Source organism: Maylandia zebra, linkage group LG9 (genome assembly GCF_041146795.1).
Source record: "Maylandia zebra isolate NMK-2024a linkage group LG9, Mzebra_GT3a, whole genome shotgun sequence".
NCBI lineage: Eukaryota > Metazoa > Chordata > Actinopteri > Cichliformes > Cichlidae > Maylandia > Maylandia zebra.
Window position 1 is genome coordinate 33,015,148 of NC_135175.1, and position 12,218 is coordinate 33,027,365.

The 12,218-nt window shown below is 42.7% G+C and overlaps 1 protein-coding gene across 1 annotated transcript; it reads left to right on the forward strand.

The window, feature by feature from the left end:
• The first annotated feature begins 5,076 nt into the window (after positions 1-5,076).
• On the forward strand, positions 5,077-12,157 carry LOC143420384 (uncharacterized). The gene is made up of 4 exons (XM_076888475.1): positions 5,077-5,338; positions 6,117-6,222; positions 8,321-8,917; positions 11,257-12,157. Exons 2-4 carry the CDS (start codon positions 6,205-6,207, stop codon positions 11,941-11,943), a joined length of 1,302 nt encoding a protein of 433 aa, XP_076744590.1. The 5' UTR covers positions 5,077-5,338; positions 6,117-6,204; the 3' UTR covers positions 11,944-12,157.
• The last annotated feature ends 61 nt before the right edge of the window (positions 12,158-12,218 follow it).

Sequence of the window (12,218 nt, forward strand, 5' to 3'; positions counted from 1 at the left end):
GGTGGGGGAGCTGCTAAAAGCTGTGAACTTCCTTTTGTGTTCACTTTGATGCATTCTCAATCATCCAGGGAAATAAAGCTCCAAAAGTCCCAAACTTGGAGTGTTTCAGTTTGCCATCTTAGGGAGAAATCAACACACATGGGTGTATTTCCTTTGTTGCTGCGATTTATTGATAAAAACAGTACCAAAAACCAACCATTTGTACACATATTTACAAATAATAATAAAAAGTGAGTGAGTACATTTCAACATTTTCAGCAATCACTCACAATTCTGGCACTGCCATGGTATCTGTAGTCTGCATTTACCACATGTGTATCTGTAGCAGTGAACACATCGCACAGTGGCATGACTGTTCTTGCATTTGTGTTTGACCTGACACATGGCTCTTTTTCAATTCAATTCAATTTTATTTATATAGCGCCAAATCACAACAAAAGTCGCCTCAAGGCGCTTCATAGATACAGAGAAAAACCCAAAAATCATATGACCCCCTATGAGCAAGCACTTTGGCGACAGTGGGAAGGAAAAACTCCCTTTTAACAGGAAGAAACCTCCGGCAGAACCAGGCTCAGGGAGGGGCGGGGCCATCTGCTGCGACCGGTTGGGGTGAGAGAAGGAAGACAGGATAAAAGACATGCTGTGGAAGAGAGACAGAGGTTAATAACAGATATGATTCAATGCAGAGAGGTCTGTTAATACATAGTGAGTGAGAAAGGTGACTGGAAAGGAAACACTCAATGCATCATGGGAATCCCCCGGCAGCCTACATCTATTGCAGCATAACTAAGGGAGGATTCAGGGTCACCAGGTCCAGCCCTAACTATATGCTTTAGCAAAAAGGAAAGTTTTAAGCCTAATCTTAAAAGTAGAGATAGAGATAGTTTTTCCAGGGCTAGGTGTGGAGGGTTGTGTCCAAAGCAACTGTTCTTTTCTTGCCTTCTTCTCAGCTACATGAGAGTGAGCCAACTCTCTTGCAAGCTCCACCAGGAAGTCCACCCGTCTTTCCTTCGTCCCGGTGCATGCTTGATACAGCACATGTGCATTCAGTGCTGCCATGTCAATCATGTTATAAAACACGGCAACTGGCCAGCGCCGTGTTCCTCTGCGGACAGTGTACTCCCGAACCATCTGGTCCATCACATCCACGCCACACTTTGTTTTGTTGTAAAGGGTGACAGTGTTTGGCTTCCTTTTGGTAGTGTTATCAGTCTGAACCACTCTGTGCATGCTGCTAAGAATATAGACTGTCTTCTTCCGTTTGGCCGCATACGCCGTCAGCGTGGCAGCAGAGGTTGAAAACACCTAAGAAATAAGATAAATTGTTATTTCCATAGCCCTTTTACACACAATGAAACACATAAACATAGAACCACAAAAGACCTGCAACATACCTGAGTGGTGAATTCATTGCGATCTGTCTGTCTAGTGGATTGAGGAATTTCCCTGCGAATCTTGTTGACTGTGCCGAGGATGGTGGTTTTCCGTCTAAGAAGTTTTTGCGCAAGTGAAAGCGATGTGAAGAAATTGTGCGTGGTAACATTTCTGCCCTTGTCTAGGAATAGTTCCATCAGCCTCATTACTACATTTTCAGAAAGTCTCTCCCCAGTGGGACGATTGGGGTCCTTGCCAAGATATGGGAAGACATTGCAAATGTACTTGGATTTTAGGTCGCAAGCCACCCAAAACTTGATCCCAAACTTGTCAGGTTTACTTGCAATATACTGCAGGAAACAGCACCGAGTCTTTGATGGGAAAAGCTGTTCATCAACAGTGATATGTAGACCAGGGTTGCAGCACGTGATGCTGTTGGTGACAAATGATCCCCACACACTGGAAATTGCAGCGAACTTATCAGTCTTTGCTCGATCACTGCGGGTGGACTTGTCATCAAAGCGTAGGTGTTGCATGATCTCCTCCTCCTCTGTATCAGAATAATGTCTGAAATATCTTACTTACTAACTACATCCACTTACTTGTTTGAAATGTATTAGGAAATAACATGAAATGAAACTAACCGGAAGACTGATCAGACAGCTCTGAGTCCGAATCCGGCTGAACTTCTAGGTCTTCTCCATCCGAGTCACAAGGGTCGACTTCCCTCAGGATCATTTCCAAGGCCTGCTGAGTGGTGAGTCTTCTCTGCATTTTCTTTCCTTGGAGAGGAGGTCCGTACATCACAGAATTCTTCAGGGCAATCCATTGTGGCATCAATCAGACCACTGGTATAATGTTGAAAATGTTGAAATGTATTCACTCACTTTTTATTATTATTTGTAAATATGTGTACAAATGGTTGGTTTTTTGTACTGTTTTTATCAATAAATCTCAGCAACAAAGGACATACACCCATGTGTGTTGATTTCTCCCTAAGATGGCAAACTGAAACACTCCAAGTTGGTGACCTTTGGAGATTTATTTCCCTGGATGATTGAGAATGCATCAAAGCGAACACAAAAGGAAGTTCACAGCTTTTAGCAGCTCCCCCACCCCCTCAATCACATACCCCCACTCCCCTCCCTCCAGAATTCCCAGGTAACAACCTAATTTACATATGAATGACTAGCCAATTTAGCTTCCACTTGGCTGAAGCTAAAGCTTAGCTAAAAGCCTTCCAGCCATTTGGCTGGAAGGCGGGTTTTAAAGGTAGAAAGGTAGAAGCCTGGGACTCCTAGTGATGGGGTGATGCACTTTTGTACTGTACTCCTTGTCGTCCCCATCAGTGATGAGGCCGACTATTGCAGAGTCGTCAGAGAACTTCTGCAGGAAGCACTGGGTGGAGTTGTGGGAGAAGTCTGCAGTGTAGATGGTGAAGAGGAACAGAGCCAGAACGGTTCCCTGTGGGGCCCCCGTACTGCAGACGACCCTCTCCGACACACAGCCCTGAGTTCTCACATACTGTGGTCGGTCAGTGAGGTAGTCCAAAATCCAGGTGACTGACGATATCATTGACACGAGACAAAATACTTTACAACTTTATTAGTGCAAAAAACCCCATCAATGTATTTTCACATAAACAAGCAGCTGTTTTTATGTGCATTACAGTTATATAAAAATTAACAGTGCAAATGCTAATTCCTTGCTGACAGTTTAACCAAAAGGCATTTCCAGTGGAAAATGGCCAACATATCTTCAGCATAACCATGTAGAATATCCACAAAACTTAAAAGGAGGTTATACACACACAATACGGTAATATTATGTTGAAGCACAGTTTTTATCACCCCGCGAGGCTCCTGCCTACGATAGCCGTAATGCTCCAACAATCCATCAAGCGGTGCGGATTCGTAGCTTAGAAAAGTCATACTAAAACCTTTTCGAGCGCCGTGTACTACATAAAATCGTTTCCAGGTCAGTAAACACAACCAGAATTCATACATAAGACACACAGGATTATAAGTGGCACTGTTGATTTTCAGAAAAATCAAAGGATTGATTTTAAGTGTGCCGTATTTTCCAAAAAAACACGGTAATAACGACGGCCCGCTAGCATGTGCTACCAAAAATAGTGCTTTGTTGTGTATCTGACGGAACAAAGCCACACCACTGAAGTTGCAGCCTTTTTGCAAACCAGTTTTTGCTGCTAGGCAAACTGAAGTGATGAGCTCACCAGGCGCCGAAGCTGAGCCAGGACCAGCCGCTCCAGGGTCTTCATCAAGTTGGATGTCAGAGCCACCAGCCCATAGCTGTTGAGGTCTTTGGCACTGGTACAACACAGGAGGTTTTCCAGAGCTGCCTCAGGCTCTGGTTGAGAAGGTGCTCCATCACCCCACACAGTTGGTCTGCGCAGGACATGACAACCCTTGAGCTGATGCCATCTAGACCTGCAGCTTTCCTGGCTTTAATCCTCCTCACTTCCCTCCTAAGCTGGGTGGTTGAGAGAGGCAGGCTGGAGCCTTGTGTTAAGTGTGTATTGGATGCTGTTGTTGGGGGTGGGGAGGAGTGACCAGGGTGAGTAGAGGAGGTGTTAAGTATCTGAGGTGTCAGAGGTGGAACAGCAGCAGTGGGTGTGGGTGAGTCTGCAGCCGATGTTGGGAGACTGCCTCATGGATGAATCAAACCTGTTGAAGAAATGATGCAGTTCATTTGCCCACCTCACATCCCTGCCAGGCAGAGAGTTCTGACGTTTGTACCCTGAGATGGTTCTGAGGCCTCTCCAGACTTCGCCAACATTGTTTTGTTGTAATGCATGTCCCCAGGCTGTCGATGTCCTCTCCGTGGTTTCACAGACCACCTCCCACACAGTAGACTCAAAACAGTCATTAAGAGCCTCCTCGCTTTCCTCTGACCATCTCTGCACTGTGCGGGTGGCTGGTGGCTCCCTGTGCACTAAGGGCTTATACACAGGGACAAGGTGCACCAGGTTGTGATCAGATCTACCCAGGGAAGGGAGAAGTGACTGAAGCTCTTCATTGGCCAGTTTACAGTGTAGCCACTCAGAAAGTAGAGCAGATGTACTAACAGAGGTTCAGCAAACATTTAACGAAATACACATGATGGGACTTATAGTTGGCTTTTTATGGATCCAGCTCACTATGGAGTCAGAGGAAATGAAACGACAGAGTTGTGAAGAAAGCCACAAAACATGGGTTAACTGAACTGGCTATTAACTTCTGTCAGACAGAGATAATGAGTATAATAAGGCAAGAAATAAAGGAAACATGACAAAAACAGTGGGAGGAAGAAAGGAGGGGACGATGGTTGTATAAAAATTTAAGGAGGGTAGGAGAAATGAGAAGCACAGGAAGGAGTAGGAGAGAGGAGGTGGTCATATCTGGAATAAGATTTGGACATATTGGTTTGATCACTACTATTGGTGACTGTCAAACCTTTGAGTCGCCGAGAAGCTGAATAGGGGGATAATGTTGACGCGCCCGCTGTTCAAAACGTAAGTTTACTGCAAAAGGGTTCAAGAAGTGAAAGTTGTCAGGCCTTATTCCAGTTTTTAAAACAGAGTATACATTGAGGGAGGATTCTGGTGTCGACGTTTCACTCCACACCAGTTGGTGGCGGTAATGCACCATTTTGGTGTTTGACAACCGCCAATAACCAATACAAAGAAGAAGAAGTCTGTTCCGGGATCACATGCTGGACACAGTTTATGCAGACGGAGTTACCGTTTCATCCCAAGCGAGTAAAATCCTGATTTTGGATGATAAAACAAACTAAACCAACGTTTGGATCGATATCTGCATCGATCTGCCCACCCTTGTCTCCTGGATCGTAGCTGAGATCAGCGTGAACCACGTGGGTCTCTGCTCCCTGATCTGTTTCCTGTGTTTGGAAAGAGTTGCAACTTCATCGCGGAGTTTCTCTCGGTTTGTGGGCTCATCTAAAGGTAAGCACCGAGCTAACTTTACTGTGAGTTCAGTTCATGTTGAGTTTAGCTCCTGAATGAGGTCTTCTGCTGCTCTCCTCGGTGTCTGTTCACAGTTTATTGTGAACACGTTGAGAGAAGAGTGAGAGAGTGTTTGGAGAAAAACACCAACTAATCATTAGCTCAGCATGCTGGGAGAAGTTGGAGCAGAAAAGTCTTTTCATTGTTCCTGCAGCTGTTTTTCTGCCTGCACCAAACCTCTACAGCCTCATTTCTATTTGAAGTGATAACAGGAAATGGATGAGAGCGATCTGCTGCAGTATCAGGGTCACAATAAACTTTATTGTCCAGCTGCTGTGGATGAACACATGAGAGGAAGTGAACTCCTACAAAGTCTCATTTTAATGAGTGTGGCTGCTGTAAAGTGATGCACAGGAAGATGTTAACAAAAACTAATGAAACAGAGATGAAAGTAAACAGTGTTCATATTTGAAAGCACAGAGAATAAAATATATTGTGGTGGTTAATGTGCAGCTCCTGGTGATTTGGTAGAAGAATATGACTTTCTGGCCCTGTCATAGTAAAGGGCTGCTTAGAATATTAGAGCCAATGTCACAAAGTTCCTCCTGAAGTATAAGTGAGTGAGAGAGTTTCCTCACTTTGCAGCACAACACGTCTCACAAGATTTCTACAAGCAATCAGAGTGAAATTTGTACTTTGTGTTGTCAGATGAACATATGAGACACTTTGACTCTTCAGTGCAGTGTGGAGCCTAACAAAGATCTGTTTTGTGTCCCAGCTGATCAGCAGGAGGAGAAGAGTCTGACGGAGCAGCAGAGGAACATTTTCAGCCATCTGGACTCAGCTGAGTCACTACAGAGGAAACAATGAGCTCAACACAGAAGGTGAGGAATCTATGGCCCTTTCTCAAATCTCAAGTATGATTTGTACAATTGGAACACCAGTGTACTTGATGCGATTTTTACTGAGTTTTTACCATTATAGCAGTTACATAATAGGTCCCCTATTACATAATACATAATAATAGGTCCCCTATTATGTAACTGTGCTATAATATGTTATGAGGCTTAACTTTAATCTCAGCCAAACTGATTTACTCAGGAACAATAAAACAATGAAATAAATCTAGACACTTATATATTATGTTTAACCTGCGGGGGTCTGAAAATGGTTTGTGGGAGTCCGCTGTTCTTGCCGGGCTCAAATGATCCTCGTCTGCTATCGAGCTGGTGGGTAACATGTGATGTCTTCTCGCCTAAAGAACACATATGAGTTTATTAGTAAAAGTTGAAGTACTGATTTAACCTCTTTACTCAAGATAAAGTGAAAACGTACAGGCTCTGAAATGTAATCAGAGTAAGAAAGTAAAAGTAGCTCCTTGAAGAACATTTTTACCACCTGTTTTTCTCCAAAGCTAACTGAACCATGTGCTACATTAATGTAATAATAAAATAAGATTAGTAGATGAAATAAGAACTATTTATTTCTAATAAAGGTTCTCTGTTTGAATCAGTTAAGTGGAAAATAAAGGAAAATAAAACATATGTGTATTTTCTGTTGCCTACACTGTAGAGGGTGACTTTGCCTCTAAACAGGAACATGAGCAGGGAAGAGGTTAAAGTGGGATTGAGCAGGTGGGAACCCTAAAATCAGCTGTAGTGGCTCAGCGTGGGGAAAAGAATCACAGCCCCTCCCATGATTTTAATGAACAGCACACAGAAACACTACATATGAGTGGGTGGCGAGAGGTATGGGGTCTTCACACCCCTGTTCTCTGTTCACCATGAGGGGCCAGGAGGAGTCGCCCATCTAGTCGGGGTCTGGGATGCTGGGCCTCTCTGCTGCTGCAGGACTGGGGACGGTCTGCTTGTCTCCACCCCAGAGCACAGGGCAGCATCTCCTGGGTCTGGGAGCAGATTGCCCCTCCGTGGGTGATGGCACCTGGACCTGGGGATACAGAGTGGGGGAGTGTTAGTGTGTGCACAGTGTATATTTGTGTTTGTCTCCACGTTGGGCGAGTGCTGAGTATTTTTATGGGTGTGCATGAAGGTGGGGATGCATGATTGTGCCTGTTTGTCTATGCTTATATGTCAAGTCTGGTCTTAACTCCACCTCTCTGGGAACATCTCAAACCCCCCCCAGGTGTGGCGGTTTAGGCGCTCAGCTGTGTACTGGCTCACTCCTGGTGGCTGCTTGGTGGTGCCTGGCACCTGTGGCTCAGTCGAGCCCCTTCCAAACATTTTCTTTGGCCTTCAGACAATAAATCTTATTGTTACGGTGCCAAACTGGACAGGGGGAAAAAACCCTCAGGAAATCACATGATAGGGTGGAGTTAAGTTTCATAATAGATTCACCTGAAACCTTGGCTGACTGTGACCCACACCTGTTTTTACACCATGGCTGGTGTGATCAGGTAGAGGATCAATAGGGGTCCATGACCCTTTTTGGGGGAAACTCCCATTAAGTTTAAAATCTGGGACTCTCCACCATTTGACCCTAGCACTGAAGAAGATTCTGGGATGAGAGATGAAACGTCTTCAAGCAAGCTTGAACATGCTTGCCTTCCAAGCTCCTTAGAGTACGATGACCTGAATGACTAAGAACCTGTTAACTATTACAATGGATCTGTTGTCATTGAACAAACTAATATCAGGAACGGGAAATATTAAAAAAAAAAGCATAGACCTGTAAACATTTTTTACTATTATGAGTGTTTTAGCATGTTAGCATTAATATTTGTGTATAAGTAGGAGGGATGGGCATGATTTTACTGTTTGAACAGTCATCCAACCTGGTCTTAATTATTTTTAACACCAGGTTGGATGTAATGTGTTAGAACTACCAGCAGGTGGGGATAAGATGCCTTTAAGGTGTTTGGTGCCACAGGTTTAAAACTAGTGTTAATGGAGGGAGTTTGAAGGTTGAGTTTGTTCCACGACTGCATTTCACTCACTGCCTCTGTTTGTATCTCTGTCACTGCAGGACCAACATGGAGCGAGAAGTCAGCGCTCTCAGGAGGCCGACAAACCTCACAGAAGAAAGGGAGAGAAAACATACACCTGTGACGAGTGTGGGAAGGAGTTTACTGTGAAGTATAAACTAGAACGTCATCAGGTCATCCACACTGGAGAGAAACCGTACAGTTGTGATGAGTGTGGAAAGACTTTTTCCTGGAAGCGTTCCCTAAAAGCACACCAGGTCATTCACAGTGGAGTTAAAGCGTACAGCTGTGATCAGTGTGGCAGAGCTTTTTCTCGCAAGAGCAGCTTACAGCGGCATCTAGTTAGTCACTCTGGAATTAAGGCATACAGCTGTGAGATTTGTGGAAAAACCTTCAGCCGGCCGTTCAGCCGAACCATACACCTACGCATTCACACCAGACATGATGTGTACTGGTGTGATCAGTGTGGCAAACAGTTTACAACAGGCTCACAGTTACAACAACACATGTTGACCCACACTGAGGAGAGACCTCATAAATGTGACCTGTGTGCGAAGACTTTTAAAACTATACATTACCTGAGACGACACCAACAGATCCACACCAGAAAGAGACTCTCCAAGTGCAGTTACTGTGAGGTATGTATTTATATTGTTATCTTGTCATTTTAGCCTGACTGTTTGGAACAACTCTGCTCATTAAACTGTGTTAGCATGTTAGCAATTCTACTGCATGGAAAAGCAGCTCTGAGTGATTATTCAGATTTTCATGTCAGTTATGATTTTTGTTTACACGATCATGAAAAACTAAAAGTGCTGAAAATAGATATGATGGCGTTATTTAATGTTCAGGTAGTTTCGTGCCTTATCGTGGCATTAGGGCGGGACAATATGGCCCAAAAATATTTTTCACGATATATATATATATATATATATATATATATATATATATATATATATATATATATATATATATATATTGAAAATTTGCAATAGCAACTAGAGATGGCACGATACCACTTTTTTATGTCCGATACCGATATCATAAATTTGGATATCTGCCGATACCGATATGAATCCGATATAGTGTTTTTTAATCAACAAAACTGTTTTTTAAATATCTTGCTGCATTTTGTATAAGTTCATACTCAAGTTTAAAACAACAACTACACTAAAGCTATTCTGTTATACCTGTATGCAAAAAAAAAATAATTTCATAGTTCAGCAATACTGATCAATCTAATAAACTTAAACCTACACCATCCTCCCTATTCTGGTATTTTAAAGAGTACTTAGCATAAATATTAAGCAACCTAACTAATAGGGTTCCAACTCCCAGCAACAACAAAAATAAATAAAAAATAAATAGGGAACCACCCCTCACGCTCCACCTCATGATGCTTAATCGACGTAATCAACCTTAATTTGATGCAGTGTGAAAAAAATGCACAGAAATCAATTATTTTTCAAGAAATATTAAATAGATTCAACATCTTTCTTCAACAAAATTGCAGACTGCACAGATGGTACCTTCCCAAAGGAAAAAGTACTATAGCTTACTAGAGTATATATATTAGACTTAATAGTTACTCTATACAGTAATGGACTTCTATTCATTTTGCATCAAATTAAAACTTTGGGTGTCAGATAATTATTTATTAAAAGCTTGACATTTTAAATGAGAATAAGAAAGAAAAGTATGTCTTTGTGCCCCCTTTTCCCTGTTAATGCCCTATCGGCCCCCCTGGCTAAACTTTGCTAGATCCGCCCCTGCACAGTTACCAGCGTCAGCTACGTAGAAAAAGATCCTCGAGTAGAAAGTAATATTAAATACATTCTAACAACAGCTGATCAAGCTTAAACGTGCTGCTGTTGTTCAGCCGCTGGTTTCCTCTTTCTGGTGCAAAGTGGGCCAAAAGCAAACTAGAGACACGGACTCGTGACAGAAAAGCCGATCAGCTGATCGTTAAGCAGTTTCATGATTGAAGTAGCAGCAAGAAGAGGCAGTCGCTTGTTAAGCTTAACGCAGGAATGCTTTACAAACATTCAGAGATGGACTTACACACTTGCTTTACTTCTCTCGGGATAACTTTGTCGGAGATGAAATGCCGGGTTGCTAGCGAAGCTCCAAATGCTATCCAGACCACCGACAGGTCCTGCATGCCACAGCCGCTCTATCACGTGATGCATACTGCTCCGACGTGCTAACGTTCTGAGGTGAGTTACGGCGTGTTGCAAGTTTTGTGAGGTGCTTTCGTGATATTTAATGGATCGGATTACATTTTTTATTTTTCTCCGATATCCGATCCAGTAATTTAGGTCAGTATTGGACCGATACGATACGTAATATCGGATCGGTCCATCTCTAATAGCAACATAACTGATGATATAATTGACGTGAGACAAAATACTTTACAACTCCACAACATTATTAGTGAAAAAAAAGACATGAATTTATTTTGTATATAAAAATTTAACAGTGCAAATGCAAATTCCTTGCTAACATTTTAACCAAATGGCATTTCTAGTGGAAATTGGCTGACATATCCTCAGCATAACCATGTATAATATCCACAAAACTTTGTATCATAAAACTGAAGTGTCCCGTATTCTCTGGACCATAAGGTGCATTAAGCAAAACAAAACGGTCAGATAAGTCAAGCTTTACTCAACTCATTCTTCTTGCTTCCTCCACTTCCGTACCATTGATTCATTAATGTTGAATTCTCTTGCAGCTGCTCTATTCCCATGTTCTAATGCGTGGCTGACAGCCTTGACTTTGAAATCAGTTTCATAAGCATGTCTCTTAACAGGTGCCATTTTGGGGTCCTTATACACACAACATATGGCAATATTATGTTAAAGCACTGTACGTATCACTCTGCAAGGCTCCTGACTACAGTAGCCCGTAGTGCTCCAACAATCCATCAAGGATGTGGCTTCGTACTGACTTACACTGTCTTTGTGTCTTTGTTTAGAAGCAGAGCGACACAGGTGGATCCAGTTCTCAACCCTGTCATCACTGTGGTGGTGGGAAAGACTTCCTCTGTGACCTTTGTGGGAGAACTTTCATTCTTCAGGGAAGCCTAATACTACATCAACGTAGACACACTGGAGAAAAACTGAACTACTGCAAAGAATGTGGGAGAGGCTTCCCCAAACCAAGTGACTTAAAACAACATGAACTGATTCACAGTGGGGTTAAAAATCACCTCTGTGATCAGTGTGGGTCATCCTTCATTAGTGCCAGTAGCCTTAAAATACACAAACGTGTCCACACAGGAGAGAAACCATACAAGTGCAGACACTGTGACAGAAGCTTCTCATGTTCATCTGCTTGTAACCATCATGAACGTACACACATGGAAGGAAACTACAGCTGTGACCAGTGTGACAAGAGCTTCAGGAATCTCAGTTCATACTCCAAACACAAACGATCCCACGTTACTAATAAACTGTTTCACTGTTACCAATGTGCCAAAACATTCACTTCATTATCTGCTCTGTGCAAACATCAGCGTGATCACTCAGGGCTGAAATCACTCCCATCACTGGATCACAATGAATCTGCAGAGACAGAAAGATCCTCTGGTTTCAGGGTCAGACTCAAAACCCTTGAGATCAGGCTCCACAGAGTTCAGATGGAATCTCCTGTAAAGATCTAATCAGGTAACTTTGAATGAAAATGTTCTGCTACTTAAATTTTAAGCTTTCTACACTGTTCTGCGTCAGTGTTCGTGGCGAATGGTTAGCTTTGTTCCAGCAGTTGGATGAACAAAACTGTTGTCATGTTATCAAGTTTTTATTGCATGTGTTTTAAAACATGTTCTGCAGATGTTTTCTTGTTCAGGCTGTGCTCTGAAATTCTGGAACGGTAAAATAAAAAATTAAAATAAACTGTTTGAGCCGTGATTTCACTTCCTGTATTTCAGAGTGAAGA

Coding starts and splice junctions, on each gene's coding strand:
- LOC143420384 (XM_076888475.1), top strand. Junction 8,918..11,256: donor CCAAGTGCAGTTACTGTGAG/GTATGTATTTAT, acceptor GTCTTTGTTTAG/AAGCAGAGCGACACAGGTGG.